Source organism: Medicago sativa, chromosome 7, assembly GCF_051527215.1.
Source record: "Medicago sativa cultivar Bolivia chromosome 7, Bolivia_mono, whole genome shotgun sequence".
Classification (NCBI taxonomy): Eukaryota; Viridiplantae; Streptophyta; class Magnoliopsida; order Fabales; family Fabaceae; genus Medicago; species Medicago sativa.
In genome coordinates this window covers 15927617-15948408 of record NC_140755.1, presented here as the reverse complement: position 1 = coordinate 15948408, position 20792 = coordinate 15927617, and the positions used below count along the sequence as shown (strand labels likewise).

The 20792-nt window shown below is 32.5% G+C and overlaps 1 protein-coding gene, 1 long non-coding RNA gene and 1 pseudogene across 2 annotated transcripts; all 3 read left to right on the top strand.

The window, feature by feature from the left end:
• The first annotated feature begins 8624 nt into the window (after positions 1–8624).
• LOC146904585 (F-box/kelch-repeat protein At3g06240-like) lies at positions 8625–9812 on the top strand. The gene has a single exon (XM_085727216.1). It carries the CDS (start codon positions 8625–8627, stop codon positions 9810–9812), a length of 1188 nt encoding a protein of 395 aa, XP_085583342.1.
• A 3325-nt stretch (positions 9813–13137) lies between these two features.
• On the top strand, positions 13138–14291 carry LOC146904584 (F-box/kelch-repeat protein At3g06240-like; annotated as a pseudogene).
• Positions 14292–16836: 2545 nt separating this feature from the next.
• LOC146904583 (uncharacterized) lies at positions 16837–20430 on the top strand. Its single transcript, XR_015019427.1, has 3 exons — positions 16837–17348; positions 17479–18690; positions 18828–20430. It is a non-coding gene; the product is annotated as an uncharacterized LOC146904583 (long non-coding RNA).
• The last annotated feature ends 362 nt before the right edge of the window (positions 20431–20792 follow it).

The following is a 20792-nucleotide window of genomic DNA, read 5'->3' as shown; positions in this document are numbered from 1 at the left end:
AAAAGGTGGATTTTTGTTATAATAATAAGTGTAACACTCTATTTCTAATAAGCGGTAAAACGCGCGAATATACAAACATATTCTAGAAATAGATGCTACGTCTTCGAATAAACCACAATTGATACATGCATAAAGATCATGTTTACATAACATAGCAGCGGAACATACATATAATTCTTAAACATCTTCAAATTTCAACATGATACAAATGTATTCTCCAAATCTCAAATAACAAGTACCAACTCAACTCCAAAATACATAGTCCAAAAATAAAAACCAACATGCAAGAACTACCCTAGATCAGAGCCCTAATCTAGACACTTGCATATAAAGAGGAACTCCGCTCTTCGGCATCATCAAGCAAACAACTAAGCATCCTGCACACCATCTACCCGTCCATACAAAAAGGTAGGTGGTAAACCACTGAGGGTTAGCATTACATCATCATAATCCAAAAAGAAATAGTGAGAACATTGGAATGAAAGATATATTCAAGCATGATGATTAATACATTATACACATACTCACAAGTATCTACAACATTCATATCATTCATTACCACCATTCCAAGTTCATTTCAACAAGTGTATCATACACATATCACAACTTCACCTTGTCAATCAACAATTAACAATTATCAATTCAATCCACAATTACCATTAGCAAATCAATCACCAAACACATCTCAATGCAATTCAATTCACCAACAGTTTATGCAATGGCTCTAGACTCATTTAGATGCATGTGGTACCAAACACCTCAATGTCGTCACCTTCGCTGCAACAAAAACATCGTACTCACCTCAATCGGATATAAAATCCACCACCATCAGTCATGTATGCATGAACATATGACTCGACTACAATGCATATATTCACACAAACAATTCACCTCAACATCACCAATACTTGTATATATGCAATCAACAACAATTCACCACCACTTAACATATATACAATCATCAAAACATCCATAATTCAATCAATATATAGTTGTCACATTTATACATCATCAATCATCTCCACATAAATCAATATATAGTTGTCACATTTCCACATAATTCCTTACAATCCAAATAAAGGAACAAATACAACATATGATCACAAACATCATATTCATCACTCAACAACCATTCATACATCATCTCATAATCATATTAATCTATTCATAAAGGGTTCATAAGACAATCAACTCTTAAAGTCATTTTCTACCAAGTTCGTCTCCAAAAGTCACAACTTAGAAATACTAGAGGTTATGAACCAAAACCAATTCTACAAGCTCAATTGCCTATGCCATGTATTCTCACAAGTCACTTATATGTGCAGTAGAGTTTACATAAGCATTTTATCAGCCGAATACGATGAATTCATGAAGAATTCAAAGTTCGTCTCACTTTATCACTTTTCACAAAAATTTCCATTTTCAAATCACAACAAGTTAGATCCATCGCCTCATAGATTAGATAGTATTAAACAACTTAATTGAACTCATAAAACCCAAGTTTGAAGTTTGGAAACAATTCATAAGGTTTGGGTCGACTTAGAAATAGTTATGCGGAATTTTCGTAAAATTTTCCCTAAGACCTCCTTGGAGTATTTTCATCAAAACTCAAAAACCAAAAATCATTTTCATGTCAAACCAACGACATTAGAAAGCCAACTCAATTATCTATAACTTTCATGTTTACACCAAAGACCAGATCAAAACAGAAACGAGGGAAAAAGACGCAAGAATGCGAAACAGAAAAAGTTGTTTCTGGGCAATTTCGCTATTAGCGCAATTTGAGCTATTATCGCAATAACTCCAGACAGTTTTGCTATTAGCGCAGTTCTAGCGAATTTCTTTAGTAGTTACGGGTTTTCACACCATTTTCACCCAAAATCCCATTTTTCAAGTCCCCAACTCCCAAATCAAGTTCCAGAAAGTGTTTATGGGTCAAAATAGGTTCAATACACTTAAACAAACATGATTCAAGCATTAGAAACAACAAAATAGCTCAATCCACCAAAATCATACCATTTTCTCAAAACACCAACACAACCACAAATCTCCTCACAAATCCATCAACGACGATTCCAGTTACACCAATTCAATTCCAACAGTTCAACAATCATCAATAACAACTAATGAACATAAATTCATGCACAATTCAACATCACAACCTCATTTTTCATCAAATTTGCTCAAGAACACAAAGCACCAACAACTATGCATTTGAACATGTTAATTCACATACTAACATGCAATTATCATACAAATCATGTTCTCAAACATAACAACAATAATCATGCACGAATTTACATCAATTAGATTCAATTCATCAATTTCATAAAATGGGTAGAAATGAAAAGTTATGAATTATGGTTGAATTCTAACCCTCTTACCTCTAACACCAAGTTTCTCTAACCCAAGCCTCAATTTAGCTCCTAGATGATGAATCTCCTCTTGCCTCTAACCCTTGTTCTTGTTCTTCTCTCTAGCCTCTATCTCTTCTCTTCTCAAATGAAATGAAATGATAAATGTTTGTAAAACCTCATCTTTACCAACAACTAGAGTTTATATATGCTCTATCCAATTGGGCTTATCTTACAAACCTTAATGGGCCTAACCCATTTCTATTCTAACCTCAAGAAATGTTACTACTCACTTAACGGTATAATATATCACTAACGGTAACTTACTTCACTAACGGTAACTTACCGGTAAATAAAATAATTACTACACTCTCTAGTAACTTGCTGGAATAATAACTCTCACTAAACACTAAAAATAATCTTCAGCAAAAATTACAAAATTACCCCTACTCTCAAAATGACCAAAATGCCCCTAAGTCCAAAATGACTAAAATACCCTTCTAACACCGAATTCTACAATTCCCAACCAAAAATACACACAGAGGCAAATAATCACATAAGAGCACATATAACACACATAAATAAATAATAAAATAAATCTAGCGAAAATCGGGCTGTTACAATAAGCGGAGGGTGTACATTTGTTTGAATTTAATGCATATATTTAAAGTTGAAATGAGTATTTTTATAATAATACACATTATAATTAGTGACAGATAATTATAACAAAATAGAAATTTATGGGACTTTCATAAGAAGGGGGTAAACTAGAAATTTTTGGCATCAAATAACAAAATTTATGGGACTTTCGCCCCTTGTAATTTGAGCAAATTTCGGTTTACCCCCTTCTCATATCATCGCTTTTGTATGGTCGAAATTCATGAAAGGGGGTAAACCAAAAATTTTCAAATTACAAGGATGGAATCTAAAACAAAATTATAGGCAGTAAACCGGAATTGACCTATATTACAGGGGGTAAAACACCATTAACCATAATAATTATTTTATGGAAAACTTCAGGTTATTGGGAAGAGGATTCAATGAATTTCAATTTGCTTCTTATGTAGACTTACACACTGTATAAACTAGGCCAATAGAAGAAATCTGATTTTAGCATTTCATTTTTTTCCATCTCTTACTCCCAAAACCAATCCCTCACCATGATAGCCACCTTCATCACTGTTCAGAATCCTACATGCAATTGACTTATTAGAATTGTTGGCTTGTTCTAAGGCTTTAGGGAAACTAATAGAAGATGAATTGGAGTTTTGAAGATTTGGAGAAATTGGAGAGGAAAGCTAGGAGTTGAGGAAACTAGAAGCAAGGAAAGATTAAACCAAGCTGAATCTTATCATCCTAAAATTAAGGTGGGGTTCCCTTTTCCTTTCCATCATGCATGTAGAAATTTGATGAATCTAGAGTTAAGTTTCATTAGGGGAAAAAGGGAATTTTAGGGTTTTATGAAATTAAGTAATAAGAATAGTGAGAGTGTGGAATTATATGAATATGCATTACTTTTATGATTCTTTTATGTTATATGATTTTGAAGGAAAATCTCTTGTATTGACCTTAAATTGGGTGGAATAATCTGCTAATGATAAATGATTTGTTGTATGAAGTTATTGACATGTTTAGATTTGAGAAAGATTTTCAAGAGAAACATGAAATTCTGAAAGTTATTACTTAAAACAGTTACAGTACGTGAATTTTCATAACTTCTTGGTTTCAAATTTTAATATGGGACCAGTTGCATTGTGATTATATGTAAGTTTACTAACTTTAGTAAAATATATAAAATTTCCAGACTTCAAATGACTGTACATTCATAGTTTCTATTAATGACAGTTATGCATATGTGCTTGTATTAATCAGTCTGATTGCATGATTTTTTCTGAATTATCTATATTCTATTTTGATATAGGATCAACTTCAATGCCTTGGTACGAGGAATGTCTATCTTTAGTAAATTGTACAAAAAATTATGACTTCATTTCATGAGTCGTTCATAGCTTTTAGTGACAGATAATTTTGCAGAAAAAATTATGGCATGTCTTCTATGATGAGTGAGTAAATGTATGGGCGTTTATTTACTTATCTAATTGTTAGTGTTTTAAAATGGTAATGACCTTAGAAAAAAGAATTGAAAAAAACTATAATTCATACAATGTATAATTAGTTATTGATTATTGTAAATATGTGCTAGTGAAGTATGTTGAATGATGTTATCCCCTTGAGTGTTGTGTATTACACTGATTTATGTATGTTAAATGTCACACTACATGTTGACATAAATTCTGTAAAAAATCTGCTATAACTAGATGATTATGTTTAGTATGAGGTTATTGAATCAAGTGTACATCAAGCTAAAATGATGATATGATAAATGGCATAAACTGACTTTAAAATTTAGAGGCATACTTTGAGTATGAATGTTATTACGCATCGTTTATATTATTTATCTTATGTGTATGAGATATCTAAGTGGGAATAATGGGATTCACCTAGCTAAGTGAATTCCCTGTCTACGACGAGACGTGTAAGAAGGGGTAAACGGGGCACCGTTTACCGGAGTTAATCTATCTTCGCCTTACCTAATGATTTATAGAATAGTTTAGGTTATCGAGGTTTTCCCACTTTCGGTAACTTAGAGGATTGCTTATATTGTTTATAAGTATAATTTTAAGATCAAGTAATTGGATAAAAATGTTTATTGTAAATAAATAGTCGATGTCTTTCAATCGATTACATTTAATTTTTTCACTATGTTTACATCTCATGAAAAATCTTCTTCAATGGCAAGATTGTATTTTTATCCCATTTGGGAAGCTCAGTGAGATAATCAATATCTCACCCCATGTTGATTTTATTTTTACAGGTATAAACTTTGTTATTCAAAGAACTTGAAGCCGGATCACAGTCAGTCACCATCTAAGTCTAGGGATTTACCTTAATTTTTATATCAATAAAAGAGTTGTAAATCCAAATGTTCTTTGAAGTCAAATATTGATTTAAGATTTTAATTGTAAAGCTTATTTTAACTTTGAAAGTTTTATATAAGATTTAAGTGTATGGATGAAAATACCTTCGACATGATTCCGCAAAACAAAAAGTACTTTTAATTCCGCTTTGAAAATGAGGCGGTACAAGCACCATGAACATCAAGCCTAGAGTACTTAAATCTTTCACAATGGATGAAAGATTTTAATCCTTACACCCGTCAAACTCGTACACATATTTGGATACGTCTTGTGGCGTTTCCTCATGAATATTTGTGTGACCAGACATTGTTTGAAATTTATGCAATTGGCACTCCCATTCATTTAGACACTTCCAATTAAAATAGGGTTTTTAGCCACTATGCACCTATTTTGGTTTATATGGACCTCTCACGACGTATTTTTTACTAGATTTTGGTAGAAATGGACAAGTTTACCTTCAATGTGGGGGTTGTCTATGAATGATTACCGTGGTTTTGCTTTAATTGTAAGACCAAAGGCCACAATGTCTCAGGTTGTCGGTGGTTGCACTTAGAGAAAGATCCTAATAGAGTTGATTATGGTCTCGGAGAATGTTACTGCCAAGTCTATAATTCAATAGTATGTAAAACAAAATGAGGAATGTGAATATTGGTACGTCCAAGACCTTTGAAAAACTTGTCCTCGAGGATGAAACTCTAGTTGTTAATCAACCTAAGCCGGTTGAGATGCATCTGATGGTTGAACAACCTTCCAGGCAACAAGGACAACCCCTAAAGGCCAACACTCCTTTTCACTTTGCTTTACCTAATGTTACAGATGAGGTTGTAGAAGGCAACACTCACACTCATATTTTGGTACAACAAGTAGTTAACGAATATGATCCCGTTACACCGGAGCATGTGTTGCAGCTAGTCAGTCCTGCACTAGTGCATGTAGTTACATCGAACTGGTCCAACAAGATGAGAACCAGTCGATTGCCTTCGATGAACATATTATTTCAAGGCAGGGTAGTAGATTTAACTAAGAACTAGAGAAAGAAACTCAATTGTGTTGCCTATCTGGCCCACTACAAGGGTGAACCATCACCTACCCCCTTATTGGAATATTTCAGGTATTGGCAACTTTAATGCTCGGGTTGCTCACACTTTGTTTTTCTCACCGACTGAATTTGCAGTCTATAAATACCCTTTTGGTTTGCCCTATTTTTGTTTCTCGTAGGACTCTCACTTTATATTTGTTGGTTTCAGGTAAAACAATAACTTAAAAAGAGAGTTTCTTTCAATAAAAAATGAGTAATTTAATTCTGTGTTTTCACCCAAAGGGTCATATATTGTAGTTGTTACTTGTTAGGTTGTTAGTTTGTAATCAAAGGGGTCATTCTTTACTGCATGTCATAATTATTATTATTATTTTTTTGGAAAAAATTATTATTATTATTATTATTATTATTATTATTATTATTATTATTATTATTATTATTATTATTATTATTATTATTATTATTATTATTATTATTATTATTATTATTGTACTTGCAAAAAGTATGGTAAGGACTCTAGGGTCAAGAATCGTAGGCTAGGGTTTTGACTGATTATTGGATGCCTTGAGAATGCTCTCAAGAGTAGTATTTATAACCTGCTATGGGCTTGGGTTTCGGTTGCTTGGTTCCCAAGCAACAGGGGTATTTGTGTATTTTAGGCGGTTTCTAGAGGTTTCTAGAAGCTTAGATGGGCGATGCCTTAAGGAAAGCGCGCCGGAGTCTCAGGAGCCCTTCTGGAGGGCGCCTGAGCCCTTTCGGAGGTCTTAGAACCTTTCTGGAGGGCTTCTGAGCCTTTAGGAATATTATGACGGTTCACAGCCCCCCAAGCACGAGTCTTAGGACAAGGCGAAGTGATGACAAAATGGGACTGGACCTTCTGGGGGTCATTAAGTCTTTAGGAAGGTTTTGGTGGTTCAATTATTATTATTATTATTATTATTATTATTATTATTATTATTATTATTATTATTATTATTATTATTATTATTATTATTATTATTATTATTAAGTCTGAGACAAATCAAGAAGTTGGTCGATGTTACAAATTTGCTTTATCGATTCCATTTTGACTATCTACTCTCTTCAATTTTTGTAGAATGGTTTTTTTTTAATTGATTGAAAGCAACACATAATAGAACAAAATAAATATGGAATTATGCACAAGTATTTGAATCAAATGCCTTTGTTAAATCTAACTTAAAAGGCTGAGGATTGACACTAGATACAACATTTTTTAAGCATTTACGTTTAGTGAAAAAATTCAAAGAAATATCCTTAGAAAAAATATTTGTTTATGGTTTTTCTTTCTTTATTTTGTTTGAAATTTATGGCCTTCTTCCTGTTTAGTGTAATTTATAGTGTATTTTCTTAATTTAACAATTGGAAAATGTGTATGACGTTCGATAAATTAACTAAAAATTTGTCTTCAAATATATCCATACAGCACCTTATTAAATTAATACTAATTTTTCATTGAATATTTATATAATCTTGTAAAGGTTTGTTGTCTATTTTTAGGAGATTAATTTCCTCTACTTCATTAGAAAAATACATTGGTCTAGTAAGATTGTTTATTTCCACTTATATCATTCTATTTTGAACTTCATAAATAATTCCATTGACAATTTTTTTGGATTATCTTTCTTAAATTTTTATTTTATTTTGAGACAAAATATATTGTTAAATTACATTAGTCTTTGGAGATGCGGGTACATGATACTCGGTTCACACAAAAAAAACTATTAAATTCTTTTAATTTTTGATTTTAATTGTTTATTTTTCATATTTAGATCATCAATATTTTTTTTTGGGTGTTATTTAGCTTAAGGGGTCCTAGGTAATTAGGAGTTCAGCTGATAGGTAAATAAAGTCTAAACAAAAATTATTCCACTTCAAATTTAAATGTAGGTTCTCCCCAACTATTCGTTCTTATGTGAATCCCATTAACCATATATATATATATATTTGTTTGTAAAATGAGCTATATCAAAAATTTTCATTTTATATATGTTTTTTTTTACCACTATAGTTTATTCCTTACTTTCTAATATAGTTTATCTTTTTTTTTTCTACTTAAAAATAAAGATGGCCCAACCCTTTATTAAAAAAAAAAACAAGAAGGCCCAACCCGTTATAAGAAACCCTAAATTTTCATATGACTTCATTTCTTATTGTTCTATCAGCCGCCTGCTTATTTCCTCATCATTAACCTCTTTTTTATTTCAACTGGCGCCTCCTTCTTCCGATGTGAATATGGATAAATCAGTGATTGCAAGAAATAAAAAGGTTAGTAATTATATACCTGATGATCTTTCCCGATTAATTTTGTCAAATTTATCTCTGAAATCTTTGAATCGTTTTAGATGTGTACGTAAATCCTGGTCTACTTTGTTTGAAAACCCTTATTTCATAAGCTTGTTCCGCAACAACTTCTTATCTAATAATCATGCTTACTATGAGGATACATCACTGCTCCTGCATCAGAGTGTACCCGATGATAAACTTGTGTTATATTCTCTTTCGGGTGAGAGGTTTGAGAATGGAACCAAGTTAGATTGGCCAAATCCATTTGAGGAGACTGAACCTAGTTTTGTTATTTCAGGATCTGGTAGTATTAATGGTATTTTATGTCTGATTAATTACTCCCAACCTAATGCAAGAGTTGTATTGTGGAACCCAACTACTCAAGAATTCTTAGTTATTCCTACCAGCCCTTTTGAATTAGTCCCACATATGGATGTTGATATAGTTCGACATGGTTTTGGGTATGATTATGTTACAAATGACTATAAGATAATTCGGCAGGTGATATGTTATCATAAAATTGACGTTGATATGTTGTATTTAGAAAATATAGACGACGACCATTTTTTGGAGATATATAGTCTACGGAGTAACTCATGGAGAAAACTTGAATATGATATCCCAATAAATCATAAAGATAATGGAGTGTGCCTAGATGGAATGGTTCACTGGTTGAATGAAAGTGATGATAGTGATGATGAAGATGAAGATATTGAAGCATATCTTTTGTCATTTGACCTAAGCAGAGAGGAATTCATAACAACACTCTCACCCATAGAAGATGTTGGTTTTGATTCTGAACCTGTTTTGCTTGACTTGATGGTTTTAAATGGGTCTATTGCTTTGATTTCAAATAATAAAAATTTGGGTACTTTTAAAATATATGTTTTGGGTCAATTTGGTGTGAAGGAATCGTGGTTTAAACTCTTCATTTTTCAACCAATGTCTATTAATGTGTATCCTTTTGGAGCAGGAAGAAAAGGGAATATATTCTTTACAAATGAAGACGGAAAACTAATATTTTTTAGTTTAAGCACGATGATTGTTGAGGAGGTCAATTTTGTCAGTGGTAAATTTTCGGGTAAGACCTTAACTTATAAAGAGAGTCTTCTTCCAATTAGAGAAATAAATGAGTAATGTAATTTCGTGTTTTTATCCAAGTGCCATATGATTATGGTTGTTACTTTGGAATCAAAAGGGCCTTTCATTTGTGTATGTCATAATTATTATTAAGTGTAAGACAAATCAAGAAACCATTTGATGTTAAAGATTTTGCTTTATCAATTTCATTTTGACTATCCAATCTCTTCATATTTTGTAGAATTGTTCTTTATTTCAATTTCATTTTCACTATCTACTCTCTTCATTATGAAACCCAAGTGTGCGAAGAATTCATCAAATCCAAATTACCTAAACCCAAATTTGTGAAAAAAATTTCAAATTCAATACTGTTCTTGTGTGAACGAACAGGAACAACAACACTTTCATTTGTTTTCCTACTTCATCCCCATTTTCCCACTTCTATTCACATAGGAATTAGATCTCATTAACACCACCACCACCACCAACAACAACAAGAACAAGAAGTGACAAAACGAATCCAAGCTTGCAAGCTCACAAACTAAACATTGTTGTATAAGATCATTGCAAATTGCTAATTCCAGCTCTCACCTTAAAGTATCTAAAAAAATGCTTCATCTGATCTACATCCTAAACAAATCAATATTATGTGAAATAATTTAAGTTTTCATATTTGGGAAAGCACCTACTTCATATCCCCTATTATCATCATTTTATACCCCTTTTACTAAATCGTGTGTTTTTAGACTCACTCGTACCCACACTATTTGCCCTATTAAATTCTCGTCTTATTAACCTTAATTAACTTGATATCTTTTCTCACTGTTATTATCATCCCCAAGCTTACCAATGCTTTAACTCCTACTCACAACATAACCCACTTCATAATTCACTCGTCACCCTAAACAAGATAAGTCATCGTCATTACTCGTCATTCACAAACATCATTTATTAAATCATTCATCTTCACCATTCCTTGTCATTAATCAACATCTTATGTGAGCATATGTACACATCATATTCCTTCGTTATTCATTACTGCATTTTAGAATCTACATATTGTCATTTGTTCTCTCCATTACTACATCTTTCATCCTAATAGTGTACCCCATTCTCCATTCTAATTTAAGTGTTTATCTCTCTATTAATATTCCTCATAACGTCTTCCATATTATCTCTCACTTTCTATTGCCAACTCACCTTGACATCATTAGATTCTCACAGGCTACTATCTTCAGTTCATATTTAAGTTTGTTATTATCCAGGGGTAATCATTTCTATTTATATCTAAACGCACTCCCTCATTTAGTTATATAGTTTACGACCCTTACTCTTACCTCTCACATGAACACCTTCTTAACTCTCTATTATTTTCTAGGATGTTTTAGGGTCCATTAAAGGGGTTGTGCTGAAGTTCCAGGAAAAACGCAGCACGAACCAGGTACGGTAATTTGATCATAACTCGATATGTGGATGTCGAAAAAAGGTCAAACCAAATCCAATGGAAAGCTAACTTCCATACGCCACAGATTATTCGGTTACGGCTACTCTTTTTGAAGTGTGGTGCAAATTCAAAAATGTTGTAGTGTTCGGGACAGAAATGGGTGAAAAACACCCAAAGTTGGGTGCTGGGCGCCAGGAACTCACATCTGAGGCGCCAGCTCTCAGGTTGTGGGCGCTAGGCGCCCTTAGTGCAGCGCAGCGCTGCAACGATTTCTGATCCTACGTTTTTGAACTACGAAATTTCTTCTAAGTTGCCCAAAACTCCCATTTTCAGAGCCCTTATGATCTTAAACTGATATGAAACATTACCTAGGATTATCCTACGATCCAAACACTAGTTTCTCACACAATTTACCTAATTGCATCATTCTTCGCATGATTAAAGGCTCTAATTTAGATTACACTAACTTTGTTCTTTTTTGAATTTTAATTCTCAACCATAAAGATAATCCTCAACAATATCTCAGCAACACTCCTTCTCTAGCCTTTCTACAACCCTAACAAGAAAGATAAACCCTAGCGACGAATAGATTCTCCCCCTTACCTCGAATCCTTCAAAATTATGGTTTGTGGCTTGACCTTGCCACCGCTAGGGTTTCTCCTCTTATGCTATTCTTTTTCTTTCTTTTCCATGTTCAGTAGTACTGACTTTTCTAACTCCTAACCTTTCTATTTATATTAGGGTCCGTCACTTGTTAAGATTCTCTGCTCCTCTACTCACTATTATTTTACTCCTCCCCTCCCCTACTTATTTAAAACTTATATTCTACACCCCGACTCTTCGTTATTTTATTTTTACTCCTCCCTTCATTTTATTTAATTTCTCATACTACTTCTCAATCATTATCAATATTTTATTTTCTCAACCACAAAACAATACTCAAGCACAAGCAACATCAATAATGATATTAATCAAAACATCGCCTATTAAATACCATTGGATGAATTAAAAATTGAAAGTTGGAGTGTTACAATCACGTCCCCACAGACTCATCACTTTGATAGTCTACTTAGAATAACTGAACACGGCTTGATTGTTAATTAATTCATACAAATGAATAGGAGGGTTCTAAGAATCCTAACCGCTACTAACATTTCTGCAACCAAACAGGTAACTTGATCTGTTGCAAACAGATAAAAATTGCAAATCTGATCACGTCCCGACAGACTCATCACTTTGATAGTCTACTAAGAATAACTGAACGTGAATTGATTGTTAATTAATTCCAACAAATGAATAGGGGGTTCGAAGAATCCTAACCGCTGCTAACATTTCTGTAACCAAACAAGTAACTTGAGATGTTGCAAACAAATAAAAATTGCAAATCTCTTAACCCTCAACTCTTTATTTTATAATTTTTTTCACAAATAAGTAAAGCGAATTGTTTGGACGAAACGACAATCATTGTGGATACGATACTATACTTATCACTTAATTACTTGGTAAATGATTTGGCACACTATTCCAAATTCGACCGTCACCGTCCAATATTTAGCTTAAGTGGTCCAAGGTAATCAGGAGTTCAACTGATAGGTAAATACAGTCTAAAAAAATTGTTCCACTTCAAATTTAAACGCATTTCTCCCCAACTATTTGTTCTTATGTGAATCTCATTATATATATATACACACACACATAGACATATTTTTTTACCACCATAGTTTATTCATTAGTTTCTAATAGAGTTTATTCTTTTTATGTTACTTAAGAATAAAGATGGACAACCCCCTTTACAAAGAAAAATATGGCCAGGCCATTATAAGAAACCCTAAATTTTCATATGACTTCATTTCTTCTTGTTCTATCAGCCGCCTCCTTATTTCCTCATTGTTAACCTCTTCTTTTTTTCAACAGGCGCCTCCTTCTTCCAGCGTGAATATGGAGAAATATATGATTGCAAGAAATAAAAAGGTTAGTAATTATATACCTGATGATCTTTCCCGATCAATTTTGTCAAATTTACCTCTGAAATCTTTGAATCGTTTTAGATGTGTGCGCAAATCATGGCCCACTTTATTTGAAAACCCTTCTTTCATAAGCTTGTTCCGCAACAATTTCTTATCTAATAATCATGCTTACTATGAAGATACATGTCTCCTCCTACATCATATTGTGACTGATGATGAATTTTTGTTATATTCTCTTTCGGGTGAGAGGTTTGAGAATGGAACCAAGTTAGATTGGCCAAATCCATTTGAGGAGAACGAACCTATTTTTGATATTTCAGGATCTGGTAGTATTAATGGGATTTTATGTCTGATTAATTACTCCCAACCCAATACAAGAGTTGTATTGTGGAACCCAACTACTCGAGAATTCAAAGTTGTTCCTACCAACCCTTTTGAATTTGTTCCACTTATGGATGTTGATATACTTCGACATGGCTTTGGTTTTGATTGTGTTACAAATGACTATAGGATAATTCGACAGGTGATGTGTTATCATAAAATTGACATTGATGTAATGTCATTAGAAGATATAGCTTATAGAGTAACTCGTGGAGAAAACTTGAATATGATATCTCAATAAATCATAAGGAAAATGGAGTGTGCCTAGATGGAATGATTCACTGGTGGAATGAAAGTGATGATAGTGATGATGAAGATGATGAAGCATATCTTTTGTCATTTGACCTAAGCACAGAGGAATTCATAACAACACTCGCACCCTTAGAAGATGTTAGTTTTGATCCAGGATATGTTTTGAGTGACTTGATGGTTTTAAATGGGTCTGTTGCTTTGATTTCAAATTATACAAATATGGGTACTTTTCAAATATCTGTTTTGGGTGAATATGGTGTGAAGAAATCGTGGTTTAAACTCTTCATTTTTCAACCATTATCTATCATTGTGTATCCTATTGGAGCAGGAAGGAAAGGGAATATATTCTTTACGAATGAAGATGGAAGACTAATCTTTTTTAGTCTAAGCACGATGATTGTTGAAGAGCTCAGTTTTTTCAGAGGTAAATTTTCTGGTAAGACTGTAACTTATAAAGAGAGTCTTCTTTCAATTGGAGAAATAAATGAGTAATGCAATTCCCTGTTTTTAGCCAAGTGCCATATGGTTATGGTTGTTACTTTGTAATCAAATGGGCCTTTCATTTGTGTATGTCATAATTATTATTAGTGTAAGACAAATCGAGAAATCATTTGATGTTAAAGATTTTGCTTTATCAATTTTATTTTGACTATCTACTCTCTCCATACTTTGTATAATTGTTGTTTATTTCAATTGATTAAAAGCAACACATAATAGAACAAAATATTTATAGAATTTGAATGTCCCAAATATTGTGCACAAGTATTTGATTCAAATGTTTTTGTTGAATCTAACCTGAAAACTGAGAATTAGCACTAAATACAACATTTTTTTAATCGGTTCATTTTTTACTTTAGTGAAAAAATTCAAAGAGATATGCTTATTAGAAATTTTTGTTTATGGTTTTTCTTTCTATTGTTTGAAATGAAACACCAAAATAGTTTTTATGGTATTCTTCATGTTTAGTGTAATTTAGGATGTATTTTCGTAATTTAATTATTGGCAAACTAGTATCACATTCGATAACTATCTAAATTTGTGTCTTCAAATTTATACTTAAAGCACTTTAATTAAATTGATTCTAATTTTACAATGAAAATTTATATAATTTATTAAGTTTGTCATCCATTTTGAGGATATTATTTTCCTCTAGTTCATTAAAATGATACATTGGTATATTTGTCAAAAGATAAAAATGACACATTGGTCTAGGAAGATTGTTTATTTCCACCTATACCGGTCTATTTTGAACCTGGAACCTCTTAAAGAATTGCATATACTTTTTTCTAGGATTCTCCTCTTTAGATAGTTTCTCGTGTTGTTTCTTGTTGATGATTCTCCTCTTTAGATAGTTTCTGGTGTTGTTTCTTGTTGATGCTAATTTCTTATAAAAATTTGAAATAATAATGATATGTTTTTGATCCTATAAATATTTCAACTTTTCGTTTTAGTTCCTCTAAAGTTTTTTTTTTAAAATTTTTTTTTTGGTCCCCATTAGTTTTGCATCACCATTTTCGGTCCATGTATTATGGTAGGTTCACGAAAACCACCTTTATTTTGAAAAATAATCTACTGAATCAATAGGTTTACTAAGACCACTTTAACTTAACTCGATCAACATTTTACTAACATCATCACCTAAAAGAAAGAAACATATTTAAAAAAAAAAACTAAATTTATCTTTATTTTCCGAGTAGAATGAAATTACTAAAACCTTGTAACTGAAATTAAAATATTTAAGTAGTTAATAACTGTTGAATTATATCATTATTAATACTTTTATTATCTATTTATTATTAAATGACTCATAAAATAAATGAGTTAATCCTTTTATTTTCTCCTATAAAAGGAGCCCCTTTTCTTCGTAATAAAATTATTACATATCACCAATATTATTTTCTACTATAACTATCACAGATAAAATAACTATCATTTTATAGAATAACTATCACATACAAATTTCTTCTAAAATAACTATCAAGAAATACTTGATTGGGGACAAATCCAAATCTAAAAGGATCAGACACACTTACACAATTTATGTTTTTTTATAAAGATAAATAGTTTAATGATATTAAATTATGTGACTAATTTAATTATCATTTAAATTTTTTTAATGTTGTGTGTGTGACTATATAATTTTATTTATATTTATGTCTATACAAAACTATCTCCAGATATAACTTAGTGGAACCTCGTGCTTTACTTTATGTGCAAATCTCAATCTTTTAGGTGTCACTTACATTTTCTTTACTGTAAATCTTTTTTGACGTATATTTCGATCATTTTATTAATTTATTTTTTAAACAACAAAAATATTTCTTATCCTTATTATCTAATCCTAATGTACAATGCACACAAGACCTAAAAAACCCTAATCCTTGATTTAGAGCGGGAAAACTTTGCTCTAACTGCACTTAATGTACAATTCAAATTTCAAATCCCTTCACCGTTACCATCAAACATTGGTATTCCATCAAACATTCAATGCACGTTTCTTTCCAAGGCATGCACATGGCTCAAAATTTGGCTTCAATCTTACCCACTCTTCTCAATCCAAAGGCATCTGAACCATCGCTAACAAAATTATTTCCTTGCCATTTGCTCTCTCTCTCTCTCCTCTCCTCTCACACCCATTTTTCTCTGATCTGAGAAATTCATCTTCCATTTTCAATCCCTCTTCTCTCTCGCTCCATAATCTTCTAAAAAACCAAGTGACAACATCACAAGTGACGAATCCGGAGAAGACGAAGATGGAGAAGATTACGTTTTTATTGTGTGCCTCAGCCTGTAAGGAACTGATTTGTGGTTCTTGCTCAGTTCTTATCCCATTGATTAATTTCGTTAACTTTTGTCCTTACCTGCTCAATTCACCTTGTGTTTCTGGCAACAAAGTTGTTCTTCTCGACACACGCTATTTTTTTAAGGTAAGACTAAGAGATGACCACCAATTTTCAATTTCTTTAGGGTTCTTAATTGATATTTTTTATTCATCTATTTCTACTCTTCACATTCTGAGCGCACACCATGTGTTTGATCAAGGTTGTCTTTGAAGCTCGCACTCCTGCTACTAAAAAAAACAAAGAATGGCAAGAGCAACTTCCCGTTGCTGTTCTTAAAGCTGAAGAAATCGTGTATTCCAAAGGTAATTATGATGTTTTTATAAACCCTTTTGTTAGTTTGGGTTTTAATGTGGATTTTTGTATAAACCAACTCACTAGAAAGTAGAAATTAATGTTTCAAAGTTGCTATATATTTAAGTTCTGTGGAAGTCCAATTGGTTTGCAAATTATCGATATTTTATTGTCTTTGTTGCTAACTATGTCATTTGTGTGTTTTATAGGGTCCTTATGTTGTTTATCAGAATGATTTTCCTAATGTTATTTGTGACATTTACTAGGAGGTCACTTATCCCTTTGAGAACCCCATTCAAGAATCAAATATGTCCAGCAAAATGAATGATGCACGAGTTACAGGAGCGAAGTTTGCTGCTAAAGTTATCAATTTCCTTTAACTAATAAATCATTGTTGGTTAAAGTTGGTTTCAAGGTAAGGAAAGTTCAAATCTTAAGTGATTTTATCTTTCAACTACTTAAGCATTTGAATATTTTAACCATTAATAAGCTTTCTGTGTTGCATTCTGAATTTTATTTATGGTCTCATGTTAATTGCCTTGAAGAATTTCTAGCTATTGTGGAACTGAAAGCATAAAGTGATGGTCCTTATTAAGTGATTGAAGTTGGCGGTCTGTTATGGAATGCTTCAGCAGACTCCAGGAAATTGGTTTTCAAATTACTCATTTAGTGACATTTTGGGATTGACTTAGTACACTTGCATTGCATCTTAGGACACTTGATTTCATTAGTCTTATATAGTGGCGTAATCTGATCTAAATGTGTTTTTGGTTTCCCTTTTGAATTTGTTGGTAGTCATATGATGCACTTAAGTTGAGACTTCATAAATATATTGCATTGAATTGAAGGGAAGAAAAATTCAAAAGTTGTGAGTGTTCATATTCTAAGTTATTGTCTTTTTTATATTCTTTTTTTGTTATCATTCATTTACAGGTTCCATGAGATCAAGGACACCACTATATCATTGAGTTATGAATTAACCAATGGAATAGCTCTACTTCATTGTATATGGAATCCAAAGGAGTGTTTACAACGGGAATGACAGTTGAGAGGCAAAGTCTCGGGTCTGTTGCTGCTGTTAGGTGCTTTTTTTCCTGTCAGTTTTTTCACTGTCTGCTGCTCTGGTGTGTGGCTTTGGCTGCAGTTTTTGTTTCGGTCCTGTTTTAGGCCTTATGTATAGTGGTTATTTTGATTTGTTGGTTTGTATTGTGATGGGGTAGGGTGTTTTGGTTTCCTATTGGTTGCATGCCGCATACATAAGGCTTCCGTAATTCTGTTTGTTTCTTTGCATGTTTTGTGCAAATTAGCTGTTAAATATATATGCTGCTTTAAAAAAAAATAGCTCTACTTCATCTTTTATCACAACCATTTTAAGAATTGATTTTTTTTTTTGTTAGTAGTTGGAAGTGATTCTTCAACATAATCAAGTTTTACCTTTCTCACAAATAATCAGTTTCTTTGGTTCTTGACATATTTTAAGGCAACACACGAGGAAAACAATTTTCTAGGATCTTACCAGCTTTATTTACAAAGCTGTTTTCAATACTTATTTTTCAAAGAATTTCCAATTGTTTATGTGATTGTTATTATTTTAGGTTTCTATGGTAAAATTGCTTCATTCAAATGTTAAGCGAACATAAGATACAATCACTATAGCTCAGAGGATCAAGAAGAAACTTGAAGATGGTAAAGTTTTTTATGCACCCAACTCATGGAGTGAATTTGAGTCTGTGATTTCTACTAGCAGCAAATATGAGGTAATTTTCATTCAACTTCTATTTATCCCATAAAAGAGTGCCCTTTCTAACCACAATGTAGCTTCTACACATCAAAGTGTTTTTGTGTGTCATTCATAGCTCCTAACTAAAATGCATTAATTTTTTGTTCAATATAGGATTTTTACAATGAAGTGGTACTCCAAATATCATATATCGACAAGGACGGGAGGTCTTCTCCTCTTGGTGGTGATGGCGATATTGACACTTTACTAAATTGTGTTGCAAGGAAGTTAAAGATCATCCCAAAGATTGTCACGCAAGTCTTTAATTATGCAACCATGAATCAAAAATTGTTCTAACTAGCCGTGACAGCGGAAATCATGTGTATATGAAGGCAGGAGTGATGGTTTTCCATCTAGCCGGAGTGAGCAGACGACGCAGACAGCTGATGCTCTCAAATTAAACCATCTTGACATACATGATGATGATGCATAATCATAAAAGTTTGATTTGTGTTTCACTTAAGAGTTCACTTCTCTCAAGAAAGGAATGTGCATTACCAACTGCTGACATGCATAGAGGAGGTAAATCCTTCAATGAGAGGTAACGTTTTTATAATTAGAAGTTATTGGACAAAATCTTCAATAATTTAGTTGTGTATTCTTATCTTTCTTAAATTGGTGATTTACATGGTTTAATTTTTTTTTTCATCCATTATGAGTATAGTGTAGTATTTTGGTTCATTGGCTTTAATATATTAATTGGCATTGAGATAATAACCTTGCTGCATCATAAATAACATAAAGTTGCTCATGTACTCCCTAGAAAAGGCTGATGCATGATGTATCTTTCTGTCTCTTTTGATAATTTGAAAGTTTTTTTTTTTTATCTCTTTTACCACATGTTTTGTAATTATGTACACAAATTAGGGTTAAACTGTGCATAAAAGTTACTGATGTATGTTGTATCTTTCTTTCTTACTCTTTTTTAAAAAATATGCAGAGGCTAATTGTGGTTCATTTGTTTTCGTGTTTATACATCAACACATGCCTGGTCCATTTGTTTTCATTGCTTTTAGGAGGGAGATCAAACATTGATCCACTAGATAGAAATAGAATAAGTATTAGCAGGGTTCAAAGTTCATGTTAATAGCACTAATTTGTCCATTTTGCATATTTGAGTATGGTAATGTTGTAAAGTTGACTTAGTTTGTAGTCTTTGTGTTCAAAGCTCATGTTAATAGTACTAATTGGACCATATGAAAACACGGGACCTGTAGAAAGATTAGCTGCCACAAGAGAGTCTAAACCAATTTGTTGTGTATGTGCTTCTACCTATCGGCTAATGACTGCCACTTTAACTAACATAAATGATTTCTCCACCAAACTTTAGGCTGATCCTTCTATTGAAATGTTACTTCAGGATTTTCCTCAATTTAGATATGGCTTGATTTTATTGTCAAAATATACCATATGTTGAACAGATTTCTAAAAAATTGTCTTATGCTCAAACTTTTCTCTTTGTGCATGTATGATGACATATAATTCATTCGGCAGCATGTAATTTCTTTTGTTGCAGGTATAAGTATAATTTACATGATACCATTTAATTTCTTCAACTCCCACATGTTTTAGCATTGTCTTTTTATGTTCCTTTGGGCTGCTTAAATTGTGTTTGCTATTGATATATATGGTACTGTCAAAATATACAAGAGAAACAAGAATTTATGATACTGCTTTTCTAATATGAAGTTGAGAATTTATGATGCAGGGTCTGAACGTGCAGTCAAACGAAGAAGCAACAATTTCAGTTCACGACACGCATGACGTGCAATTTGATTGGCAGCAGCCGGACGCTAAGCACAGTGCAGCAGCTGCAAACAGTAGCACTGACAATTTTCCAGCAGCTCTATTGGAGTTCCGTGGTGGACTAAGCCAGCAAATAGAGGGATAAAATGCAATGTCGACAGAACGTCTCTTTCACAGTTACCGTGTTTATCATATAACCATATAATCTTCATAACCTAAAGAGTGGTGATCACCGCTATTTAGGAACAAATTTTTATTGTGTTATTCTTCAATGTAAAATCACCGCTATTTAGGACGAGAATTTTACTGTGTTATTGTAACACCCATACTAGA